Source organism: Cucurbita maxima, unplaced genomic scaffold (genome assembly GCF_002738345.1).
Source record: "Cucurbita maxima cultivar Rimu unplaced genomic scaffold, Cmax_1.0 Cma_Scf00784, whole genome shotgun sequence".
In the NCBI taxonomy this organism is placed as follows: Eukaryota; Viridiplantae; Streptophyta; class Magnoliopsida; order Cucurbitales; family Cucurbitaceae; genus Cucurbita; species Cucurbita maxima.
The window spans coordinates 1-10,740 of record NW_019272800.1 but is presented as its reverse complement, the minus strand read 5'-3'; the positions used below and the strand labels follow the sequence as shown (position 1 = coordinate 10,740).

General features: G+C 31.7%; 3 protein-coding genes across 3 annotated transcripts; 1 reads left to right on the top strand and 2 right to left on the bottom strand.

Annotated features, from left to right (window-relative positions):
• Window positions 1-79: 79 nt before the first annotated feature.
• Window positions 80-510, bottom strand: LOC111474908 (AT-hook motif nuclear-localized protein 23-like; the record flags this gene model as incomplete). Its single annotated transcript, XM_023119736.1, has 1 exon — window positions 80-510. A coding segment is annotated over exon 1 (431 nt), but the record flags the coding sequence as incomplete, so codon positions are not given.
• Window positions 511-1,633: 1,123 nt separating this feature from the next.
• Window positions 1,634-2,710, bottom strand: LOC111474907 (AT-hook motif nuclear-localized protein 23-like). The gene is made up of 2 exons (XM_023119735.1): window positions 2,280-2,710; window positions 1,634-1,859 (listed from the first exon to the last, which is right to left on the bottom strand). Exons 1-2 carry the CDS (start codon window positions 2,708-2,710, stop codon window positions 1,634-1,636), a joined length of 657 nt encoding a protein of 218 aa, XP_022975503.1.
• A 1,563-nt stretch (window positions 2,711-4,273) lies between these two features.
• Window positions 4,274-10,304, top strand: LOC111474906 (replication factor C subunit 3-like). The gene is made up of 10 exons (XM_023119733.1): window positions 4,274-5,252; window positions 5,822-5,854; window positions 6,101-6,257; window positions 7,253-7,431; window positions 8,054-8,190; window positions 8,278-8,376; window positions 8,942-9,011; window positions 9,134-9,211; window positions 9,387-9,498; window positions 10,070-10,304. The coding sequence occupies exons 1-10, from the start codon at window positions 4,362-4,364 to the stop codon at window positions 10,135-10,137; spliced, it is 1,824 nt and encodes a 607-aa protein (XP_022975501.1). The 5' UTR covers window positions 4,274-4,361; the 3' UTR covers window positions 10,138-10,304.
• Window positions 10,305-10,740: the final 436 nt, after the last annotated feature.

Genomic DNA, 10,740 nt, shown 5'->3' with positions numbered 1-10,740 from the left:
TTAACTTTGTAATAAATTAAAAAAATTAAAATTAAAACTAACCTAATTATTAATCTATAAAATTTTGAGTTTAACATACCTGTCGGAGAGTGTGATAACGGCGCTACCGGTCGCAGGTTGTCGCAAAGTAATATTAGTGACGGTGCCAGTACCGCTCAGGATACAGATGCCACGTTGGCATTTCCGAGCATACGTGGCGATCGAGTCAAACACATTGCAACCAGTGTTGTCTTCCAGGACGTGGGCTTGAAGGGTGTCAACGCTTTCTCTGGTACTAATAACCGGTGGCTTCGGTTTATTTTTCGAACCGGGCGGTCGGCCTCTCGGGCGGCGACCCATAATTTCTCCGCCGGAGTTGGGTTGTTGTGAGTTGTTGTGGTCTTCATCACCGTCGTGAAACTGGCCGTAACCTTCATCGGCATCCGGCCGCCGCTGCAGGCGGAGATCGACGGAAGGGTGCTGAAATTGATTAACAAAGTGAGAAGCAAAGCCCAAGTCTAAGCCAGCCATGAAGAGATTAAAAAAAAAAGAAAATAATAATAATAATAATAAATATAGGAGAAATATATATATATGCATATATAATATAATATAAAGCTTAGGTTGTCTTAAAGGTGATTAGACCCATAAGTGCTTTTTCTTAATATTCTTTTTAAAAAAATGATAATATAAATCAATTACGTCAACGAAGGAATAATTTCTTTAAATTAATAAATTTATTTAATGATGCAAAGCTATAAGTATAATTTTTAATCTTAATTTAATAATATCATATATTAAAGATAAAAATATTAAGCTTGAAGAAGGTGAAGATGACATCATCATGTTCAATGCTCTAACGCCCATACAGAATATGGACCGAAACTTATCTGTTTTATGGTGTTAGCAGCACCTTCTATGAGAAATTTAAGTCACTCGGTGCCATATTCATTCTTCAAGTTAATTAATGGCCCTTAATCGAGCTAAGTTTTGACAATGTGTCTTGACACAAGAGCCTTCGATCTAAATGATGAAGCGCTAGAAAACTGTCAACTATCTTTACTAGCGATAAGCCATTAAAGGTGGTTCGGTAAGGAACTAGTTAGTTGCATACATAGACCAATTAGATAAGTATTTACTCGTAAAGGTAATTCAAAATAAGTAGGTTACATGAACGGGGATGCAGGAAAATATTAAGGAAATTCTATACACCGGTCTAAATCCGGTTCGAACTCAGAATCACTTACTTTGATTTGCGTAGCATTTGTTTCAATTTCAATTAATCAAATGGGCCCAAATGAGTTCGTGCAAAGCCCGGCCCATTAAAGGCTTAACGTGGACTCAAGGCCCATAATCTTTCGGCCCAATACTATTTTTTTTTTTAATATATCTAACCGTATTTCAGTTTCAATCTTTAATTAATGAATTTTTTATTTAAATAAGACGTAATAATAATATAAATCAAATCAACAACTCAAAAAATTTTAAATTAAAAAATTGAATTTCTAATATTTGGACGGATGATTTATATTTAAATTATTGAACTACAACTATTACTGGTAGCTTATAAAAAAATTAAATTAAATTGAAAATTCAAACTCGATCCATTGCTTATTCCGCCTGCCTCCGGAAACGCAAACAAAGCTGTTGAAAATTATGCATGGCTTTTATCGCCTCCTTTGTATTCNTCGTCCAACGGCAGCCTCTCATAACCAACATTGGTAAACGACGAAGCGATGACAATCACCGGTCCGTACGCAATCAAAGAGCCAACAACCTTCCCTCCGATAACCTGCCCTTTCCCTCCGGAGAGAAAGATACTCAAACTCGTCGCCCCCGGCGGAGGCAAAAACAAACCCCACAAAGATAATATCTCAAACCTGCAATTATAGATCAAATTTGTTAGACGAACACGACTCTCCACAATTGTATGATATTGTCTAATTTGAACATAAGTTCTTATGGATTTACATTAGAGTTCCCCGTTATAAACTCATGGCTAAGTTTAGGGCATGACTCTGATACCATGTTAGACGAACACGACTCTCCACAATGGTATGATATTGTCTACCTTGACCATAAGCTCTCATGGTTTTACTGTAGGGTTTTCCAAAAAGTTTTATACAAATAGAGTTAGTATTTTTCCTTTATAAACCATGATCATTCCCTAAATTAACCTAGGTGGAACTTTCATCATCCAACAAAATTTAATGAAATTCAATTAACTTTGTAATAAATTAAAAAAATTAAAATTAAAACTAACCTAATTATTAATCTATAAAATTTTGAGTTTAACATACCTGTCGGAGAGTGTGATAACGGCGCTACCGGTCGCAGGTTGTCGCAAGGTAATATTAGTGACGGTGCCAGTACCGCTCAGGATACAGATGCCACGTTGGCATTTCCGAGCATACGTGGCGATCGAGTCAAACACATTGCAACCAGTGTTGACTTCCAGGACGTGGGCTTGAAGGGTGTTAACGCTTTCTCTGGTACTAATAACCGGTGGCTTCGGTTTATTTTTCGAACCGGGCGGTCGGCCTCTCGGGCGGCGACCCATAATTTCTCCGCCGGAGTTGGGTTGTTGTGAGATGTTGTGGTCTTCATCACCGTCGTGAAACTGGCCGTAACCTTCGTCGGCATCCGGCCGCCGCTGCAGGCGGAGATCGACGGAAGGGTGCTGAAATTGATTAACAAAGTGAGAAGCAAAGCCCAAGTCTAAGCCAGCCATGAAGAGATTAAAAAAAAAAGAAAATAATAATAATAATAATAAATATAGGAGAAATATATATATATATATACATATATAATATAATATAATGTATGGGAATGGTAGCTTAGGTTGTCTTAAAGGTGATTAGACCCATAAGTGCTTTTTCTTAATATTCTTTTTAAAAAAATGATAATATAAATCAATTACGTCAAAGCTATAAGTATAATTTTTAATCTTAATTTAATAATATCAGATATTAAAGATAAAAATATTAAAGTTGAAATTCTAAGCAAGATAAGTCTGAAGAAGCTGAGGATGACATCATCATGTTCAATGCTCTAACGCCCATACAGAATATGGACCGAAACATTTCTCTGTTTTATGGTGTTAGCAGCACCTTCTATGAGAAATTCAAGTCACTCGGTGCCATATTCATTCTTCAATTTTTTGAAAGTTAATTAATGGCCCCTTCATCGAGCTAAGTTTTGACAATGTGTCTTGACACAAGAGCCTTCGATCTAAATGATGAAGCGCTAGAAAACTGTCAACTATCTTTACTAGCGATAAGCCATTAAAGGTGGTTCGGTAAGGAACTAGTTAGTTGCATACATAGACTAATTAGATAAGTATTTACTCGTAGAGGTAATTCAAAATAAGTAGGTTACATGAACGGGGATGCAGGAAAATATTAAGGAAATTCTATACACCGGTCTAAATCCGGTTCGAACTCAGAATCACTTACTTTGATTTGCGTAGCATTTGTTTCAATTTCAATTAATCAAATGGGCCCAAATGAGTTCGTGCAAAGCCCGGCCCATTAAAGGCTTAACGTGGACTCAAGGCCCATAATCTTTCGGCCCAATACTATTTTTTTTTTTTAAATATATCTAACCGTATTTCAGTTTCAATCTTTAATTAATGAATTTTTTATTTAAATAAGACGTAATAATAATATAAATCAAATCAACAACTCAAAAAATTTTAAATTAAAAAATTGAATTTCTAATATTTGGACGGATGATTTATATTTAAATTATTGAACTACAACTATTACTGATAGCTTATAAAAAAATTAAATTAAATTGAAAATTCAAACTCGATCCATTGCTTATTCCGCCTGCCTCCGGAAACGCAAACAAAGCTGTTGAAAATTATGCATGGCTTTTATCGCCTCCTTTGTATTCTCCACCCCCTCCAAACAATATCGGCTCCCATTAAAATAATTAAATATTTAAATTTAAAATTATATTTTATTTTATTTTAATTTAATAGATTCTCAAGTTTTGTTCAACATATTTTATAAAAATTGGGTATTATATATAATATTTTAAATTTGGTTTAAAAATTATTTTAATTTTAAGTTTATTTAATAAATCACTAAATTTCAATTTTAATTTAAAAGGTAAAAGTTTATTTAAAATCTTGTCATTTAATACTTTATTGTGTGTTTTAATTTTAATTTTGTTTGAATTTAATATTAGTTAATTTATAAGATACTTTTTAAAATATAATAATAATTTGTTAAAAAGAATATACTCTTTTTTTTCAAAACTTTCCTATAAACCTCATTTCTCATTCCCAGCCTTTTCTCTCCCTTTCAAATGGAAACGTACGACTTTTTCATCTCTCCTGATCTCCTCCGCCGTCTCCTCCTCCCGACTTGATCTTCATGGCTGCCACACAACAACAACCCAACTTCTCCTCCTCTTCCTCTCTCCGCCGCTCCTTGTCAGACTCCAACACGCGCCGCCGCCAACGCCGCCATTGGAGCATCTCCACAGCCTCCTCCTCCTCAAAATCCTCCTGGTCCACAAAGCTAGCCAAACTCCTAGCCCGCCTGAACCTCTTCTCCCGGAACTCCGACTTGACGGAAGAAAGCCTCCAAGCCCACAACGAACGAATCGACGACCTCGATAAAACCCCCCTTAAATCCAGCCCTTATTACCGCGGCCTCACTGACTCCTCCCTCGCCATCAATTACCACCATGGCCCACTCACCACCACCCACGTCACCACTGGTCCCCACCACTACGCCAGCTCAACAACCACGGCCCAAACTCAAACCTCTCTCTCATACGCCGTCGTTTCCAAACTCAAGGAGTGGGCCCCATGCCTCATAGGAAAACCCAATAAGAAGCCGCCAGCTCATCATCAACACGAAACTCCAACGACGACAACAGTTGTTGGTAAAACGACGTCGTTGGCTACTTCGTCGTCTCCGGAGAAGATTGAGCGGTTGGCGACGGAGAAGGAAGAGAAGCTGTTGAGGGAGAGATTAGTAATGTACGGGCGGAGAGAGGGAAGGAGTGGAGTGGGGGTGGACGGCGGAGGGGAGGCGTCGGAGAAGGAGAAGGAGAAGGAAAGGTACACGTGGGGGGATAAGTACAGGCCAAAAGTGCTGGAGGATTTTATATGCAATCGGCAAACGGCGTGTGAGTTGAAGAAAGTGGTGGAGGAGAAGGGTTGTGGGCATTATATATTCGAAGGACCGCCGGGAGTTGGGAAAAGGACGATGATTCAAGCTATGCTCAGACAGGCTTTCGGTGAACAAGCAATGGAGGTGTATTGTCAGTATGCCTTAATTAATCTCTTATCTTATTATATCATTTCCGTATCATAAAAATGCATAATATATATCTTATTCAATTTAGTATTGTTATGATAAATTGTAAAAAATTTAATGGTGATGTGTAGAAATATACTTATACGGTGATATTGTTTGAGGGCTTCAAAGAAAGAAGTCAAGCCTCGATTAAAGAGAGGCTATTCGAGAGCTCCATAAATCTTAGAGGAGGCTTATAATGTACTTTGTTCGAGGGGAGGATTGTTGAGGATTATTGGGAATGAGTCGCACATTGGTTAATTTAGTGGAAGATCATGAGCTTATAAGTGAGGAATACTATCTTCATTAATATATATGAGGACTTTTGGGAAAATCACGAGAGCTTATGCTCAAAGTGAACAATATCTCGAGTATTGTTTTTTTTAGTTGGGCTCGAGTTCTATGATTCTATTTTATTGAATTATTTGAAATAATTAAAATTTTATAAGTAGTTTTCCTTTTATATTTTAAATATGGAATTTGGCTTACTCTTTTATTTATTTATTTATTCTTTTATTTCTCCACAGGTTAAGGAAGTTGGTAGAGTTTTTGCCTTGAAGGTGGGTTTTATTTTCCCTTCTATGTGTATATATATATATATTCTTTGGTTGAATTACAAGTGTGCCCCTTAAGGACCATGCAATTACAAACTCTACCTCTATATTTTAAAAATGTTTTTTTACATTTAAATAATATTTTTGTTCTTTTTTTCTTTTCATTTAATTAAACTTGCTATAAAAAGAAGAATGGATTTAATGACGTGGAGGGGTGTTGGTTAAATAAGTTGAAGCTGTGTGACGTGGCAGAGTGAAATGGTGGGGAGCATTGAAGTAAAGGTGAAGGAATCATCTCATTGTGTGGAAGTCAATCTCTCACAAACCAAAGGCTTTGAGAAACAAGTCATTGACCAGCTCATCAAAGAAACTCAATCCCCTTTGCCATGTAATCATGCCAGATGTCGAGGTACTACGTACATGCGTTAATTTAACTAATTAATCGTATTTTTTTTTTATCTAAATATATCTCGACTATATAGTAAAAAATTTCAATTTGAACATAGTGCAACGGGTTAAAACATATATCATTAGTTAAAGAGTGAAGAGTTTGAATTAGAAAAAAAACCGTAAAGAGTCGATTTATTAATATTTGTCTTTTTATGATTGGTTATCATATGTTCAAATTTTCATTTTTTCGTATTTGATTCTTAATGTTTTATGAATGTGTGAGATAGAAGTGAACGAAACATTCCTTATAATGGTGTAGAAATTTCTCTCTAATAGACACATTTTAAAGAAATTGTGAGGCTAATGATGATACGTAACCGACCAAAGCTGATAATATATGCTAGTGGTGGGCTTGAGTTGTTATAAATGGTATGTAAAGCTAGACATCGAGCGATGTGCCAATGAGAACGCTGGTCCCTAAGGGGGTAGATTGAATTGTGAGATCCCACATCGGTTGGAGAGGGGAACAAAACATTTCTTATAGCAGTGCAGAAACTTCTCTCTAGTAAACACATTTTAAAAAAAAGTGAGGCTAACGATGATATGTAACGGGTCAAAGCGGACAATGTATGTTAGTAGTGGGCTCGAGTTGTTATAAATGGTATCAGAGCTAGACACTGAACGGTGTGCTAGTGAGAACGCTGGTCCCCAAGGGGGTGGATTGGATTGTGAGATTTTACATCAGTTGGAGAGAGGAACGAAACATATGCGTTTTAAAACCGTGAGACTAATGACGATATATAACGAGCTAAAATGGACAATATACGTTAGCGATAGACTTGGACTGTTACATGATAGGTCATAAGTTTAACTATTGACCTAAACATAGCTCGAGAAATTCTATTGTTGTTGATTCAAATGTCTGCTATTTTATTTCGAGGCTGATAGAAGGACCGAACATAGGTGAACGAGGCATAATATGCTACTTACAACATTTATAATGCATGGGTGTAGGGATATTGTTATGTGAAGCAGATCAGCTATCAAATGAAACCCTAATGTATGTAAAATGGGCAATTGAGAGGAACAAAGGGTGCAGCAAAATCTTCTTCTGTTGCTCTGATGTCTCTAAGCTTCTTCTTCTTAGCTCTTTATGCACTCACGTTCATCTCTCCCCGCCTTCAAAGCAAGAGGTCACATTTTTTTTTCCTTTTTTCTCATTTTTTTATTTTAAACAATTAGAATATATATATATATATATACATTTTTGATTTTCGAGTTTTTCTATTTGGTCACTATATTTCAAAATATTTATTAATTTCGAGTTAATTTTATATTTAATCTCTAATTTTCAAAATATTTCATTTTTACTCTTGAATTTTGGATTTAATTCTTTTAAATTAATTAATTGTCACTCCTTTTTTATTAATATCATAATTAATTAAAATTTATGTATGATCTTATTAATTAATATCATAATTAATTAAAATTTATGTATGATCATATTTAAATTAAGAAGTAACTGTGTAAAAATATAAATATGAACTAAACTCGAGGATATGGGTAAAAATGTAATATTTTAAAGGTATTTTCTTTAACATAAGCTAATATGTATTACAAAGATCAATCATATAAGATTATTGGATGATGAAAGTCCGATATCGACTAATTTAGAGAATGATTATGAGTTTATAACAGAAGAACACTCTCTTAGAGTGTGTTTTTTTTACCATAAATGGAATTCTTTTTAAAAAATAAATATTTTTATTTTCTAAATAAATAAATAATTGATTTTTATTATGATAATGAAAATAGATAGTGGAAGTTCTGGAATACATAGCAAAACAACAAGAATTCGACTTGTCGCGTCGAATGGCAGAGAGAATCGCCGACAATTCCAAGAACAACCTCCGACAAGCCATTCGATCATTGGAGGCTTCGTGGAAAAAAAGGTTAGGAATTTATTTTTAATTAATTAATTTATTATTATTCAATAATAAATTGAGGTTTTGATGAAGAAATTAATGATTAATTTGCAGTCGCTTGTTTGAAGAAGATGAGAATAAATTATTGACGGGTTGGGAAGATGATATTGCAGATGTTGCTAAGAAGATCGTCGAGGAGCAAAGCCCAAAACAGTAATTTTACATCTCCAACCATTATTTAAATATTATTTTTCGTTAAAGATTTTAAAATTTTTATTAATTAATTTTTAACCTCATTTGATAATATGCTCAATTATTGATTAATTTCTCACTTTTTAAATAAAAAAATCAATTAAATTCTAAACCAAAATTAAAAATTAAAAACGAATTTTAGGTTTGTTTGATAACTATTTTATTATTTTTTTTCTATATATATATCCTTAAATATTTGAATTCTTTATCAAATTTTAAAAATTATTTCTTAAATAAATGTAAAAAGTAAATACCAAGACAATAAAACGAAGTGAAAATAGTATTTATGGGCGTAATTTTTAAAAATAAAAAAAAAACCATATAATTATCAATGGCAGCTTAGTTTTTAAATTTTTGTTTGGATTTTTCAAATATTTTTAATTAGTGGGTGTTAAATAAATAAAAAAAAAATCAATAATAATAATAATAATATTTTAAAATTTTTTCTCTTTCTAATTCTAACAAATATAAAAATAAATAAAATTTAAAATTTTCTTAAAAACAATGTTTATATTTGTGGGTGCAGGCTGTATATTGTTCGTGGAAAGCTAAAAAAGCTTATTGAATACGATGTCTCCCCCAATTTCATTTTTAAGGTAAATTCTTATTTATTTTTCCCATTTTTTAAATAATTATTTTAAAATTATTAAATAAATAAATAATTATTTTATTGAGATTTCTTTTTCTATATTTATGTTTGTAATGTATGTACGTACAGACTCTAGTAGACGAATTAAAGAAGTTCTTGGACGAAGAATTACAGCGTCGAGTCGAAAGTTTCTATGCCGATTATAATGTAATTTTTCTTTCTTTTTATTTTTCCATTTTATTATAAATTGAAATATAAATATTGAATGGAAATATATAATAATAATAATAATGTGGATATTAATTTGAATTTCAGAAAATGGAGGAAAAACCATTTGTCACTGACAAAGGCAATGGGGAAGAAATATTAATTTGAATTTCAGAAAATGGAGGAAAAACCATTTGTCACTGACAAAGGCAATGGGGAAGAAGCAGTGATCAAAGAGTTGCATGATCCTATGAGAAAGAACGTTAACCACTTCTTGAAGATTGAAGGTAAATTATAATTAACCTACAAAATAAATAAATAAATATATATATTTTTTTTAAAATTAATATGTAAAATTTCATATATATATATATATATATTATAGCATAAAATTGATTTTTAATCAAGTTTTATATTTAAATTTGTTTATGTGTGGCAAAAAATTTATTTTTTATTCTTTTATTTTTTTTAAAAGGTTGTCTGAAAAAAAATGTTAATAAAAAAAATATTATATATCTATATATTTCAGAATTTCTTNATATATATATATATATATATATATATATATATATATATATATATATATATATATATATATATATATATATATATATATATTATAGTATAAAATTGATTTTTAATCAAGTTTTATATTTAAATTTTGTTTATGTGTGACAAAAAATTTATTTTTTATTCTTTTATTTTTTTTAAAAGGTTGTCTGAAAAAAAATGTTAATAAAAAAAATATTATATATCTATATATTTCAGAATTTCTTAATTTTTTTTTTTAATTTCAATATTTTAAAATATAAATTATTAATAAAAAAAGTCTTTCTATTTCTTAATTTTCTTATACAGAATTCATAGCAAAGTTCATGAGCTGCTATAAGGGAGAAGCAAATAAGAACAATTATTTGCCGACATGAAAATAAATAAATTAATAAATAAATAAATAGTCTCAATATACGAAAGGCTTGGTGTTTGGGGGAAAAGACGCTTTTAGGCTTCCCCTTGGTTATACAGATCATATTATTGTTTAATATATTTATACACAAACTTATAAAATATTACATGTAATATTACTTGGATTTTATTAATTATATTTTTATTTTAGCCATTTTCTTATTTATTAATAGTTTAGCCAAAATTTAATAATTTAATTAATCATAATAAATAAAATATAAACCGCTGATGAAAAATTGAAAATTTAAAAATATTTTATTTTTATAATTTAACCGAAATTTAAATGAAAATAATGGAAAAAATTTCACAACCACAAATTGAGAAAAAAAAAAAACAATTTGACAACTACCAATGAGTTGGATCCATGTTGGTTTGGTGCATGTCCATGAATGCACATGTTCTTTGTTCCACTTTAAACAACCAAGCCAACTGTCAATAACTACAAAATAATAATAAATAAATAAAAATTAAATAAATTGATGATTAAATCCCTTTTCATTTTATTTGAGAGATTAAATTTTAAATTATCATAAGCATGATGGACAGCTCAATTGCTTCATGTATGG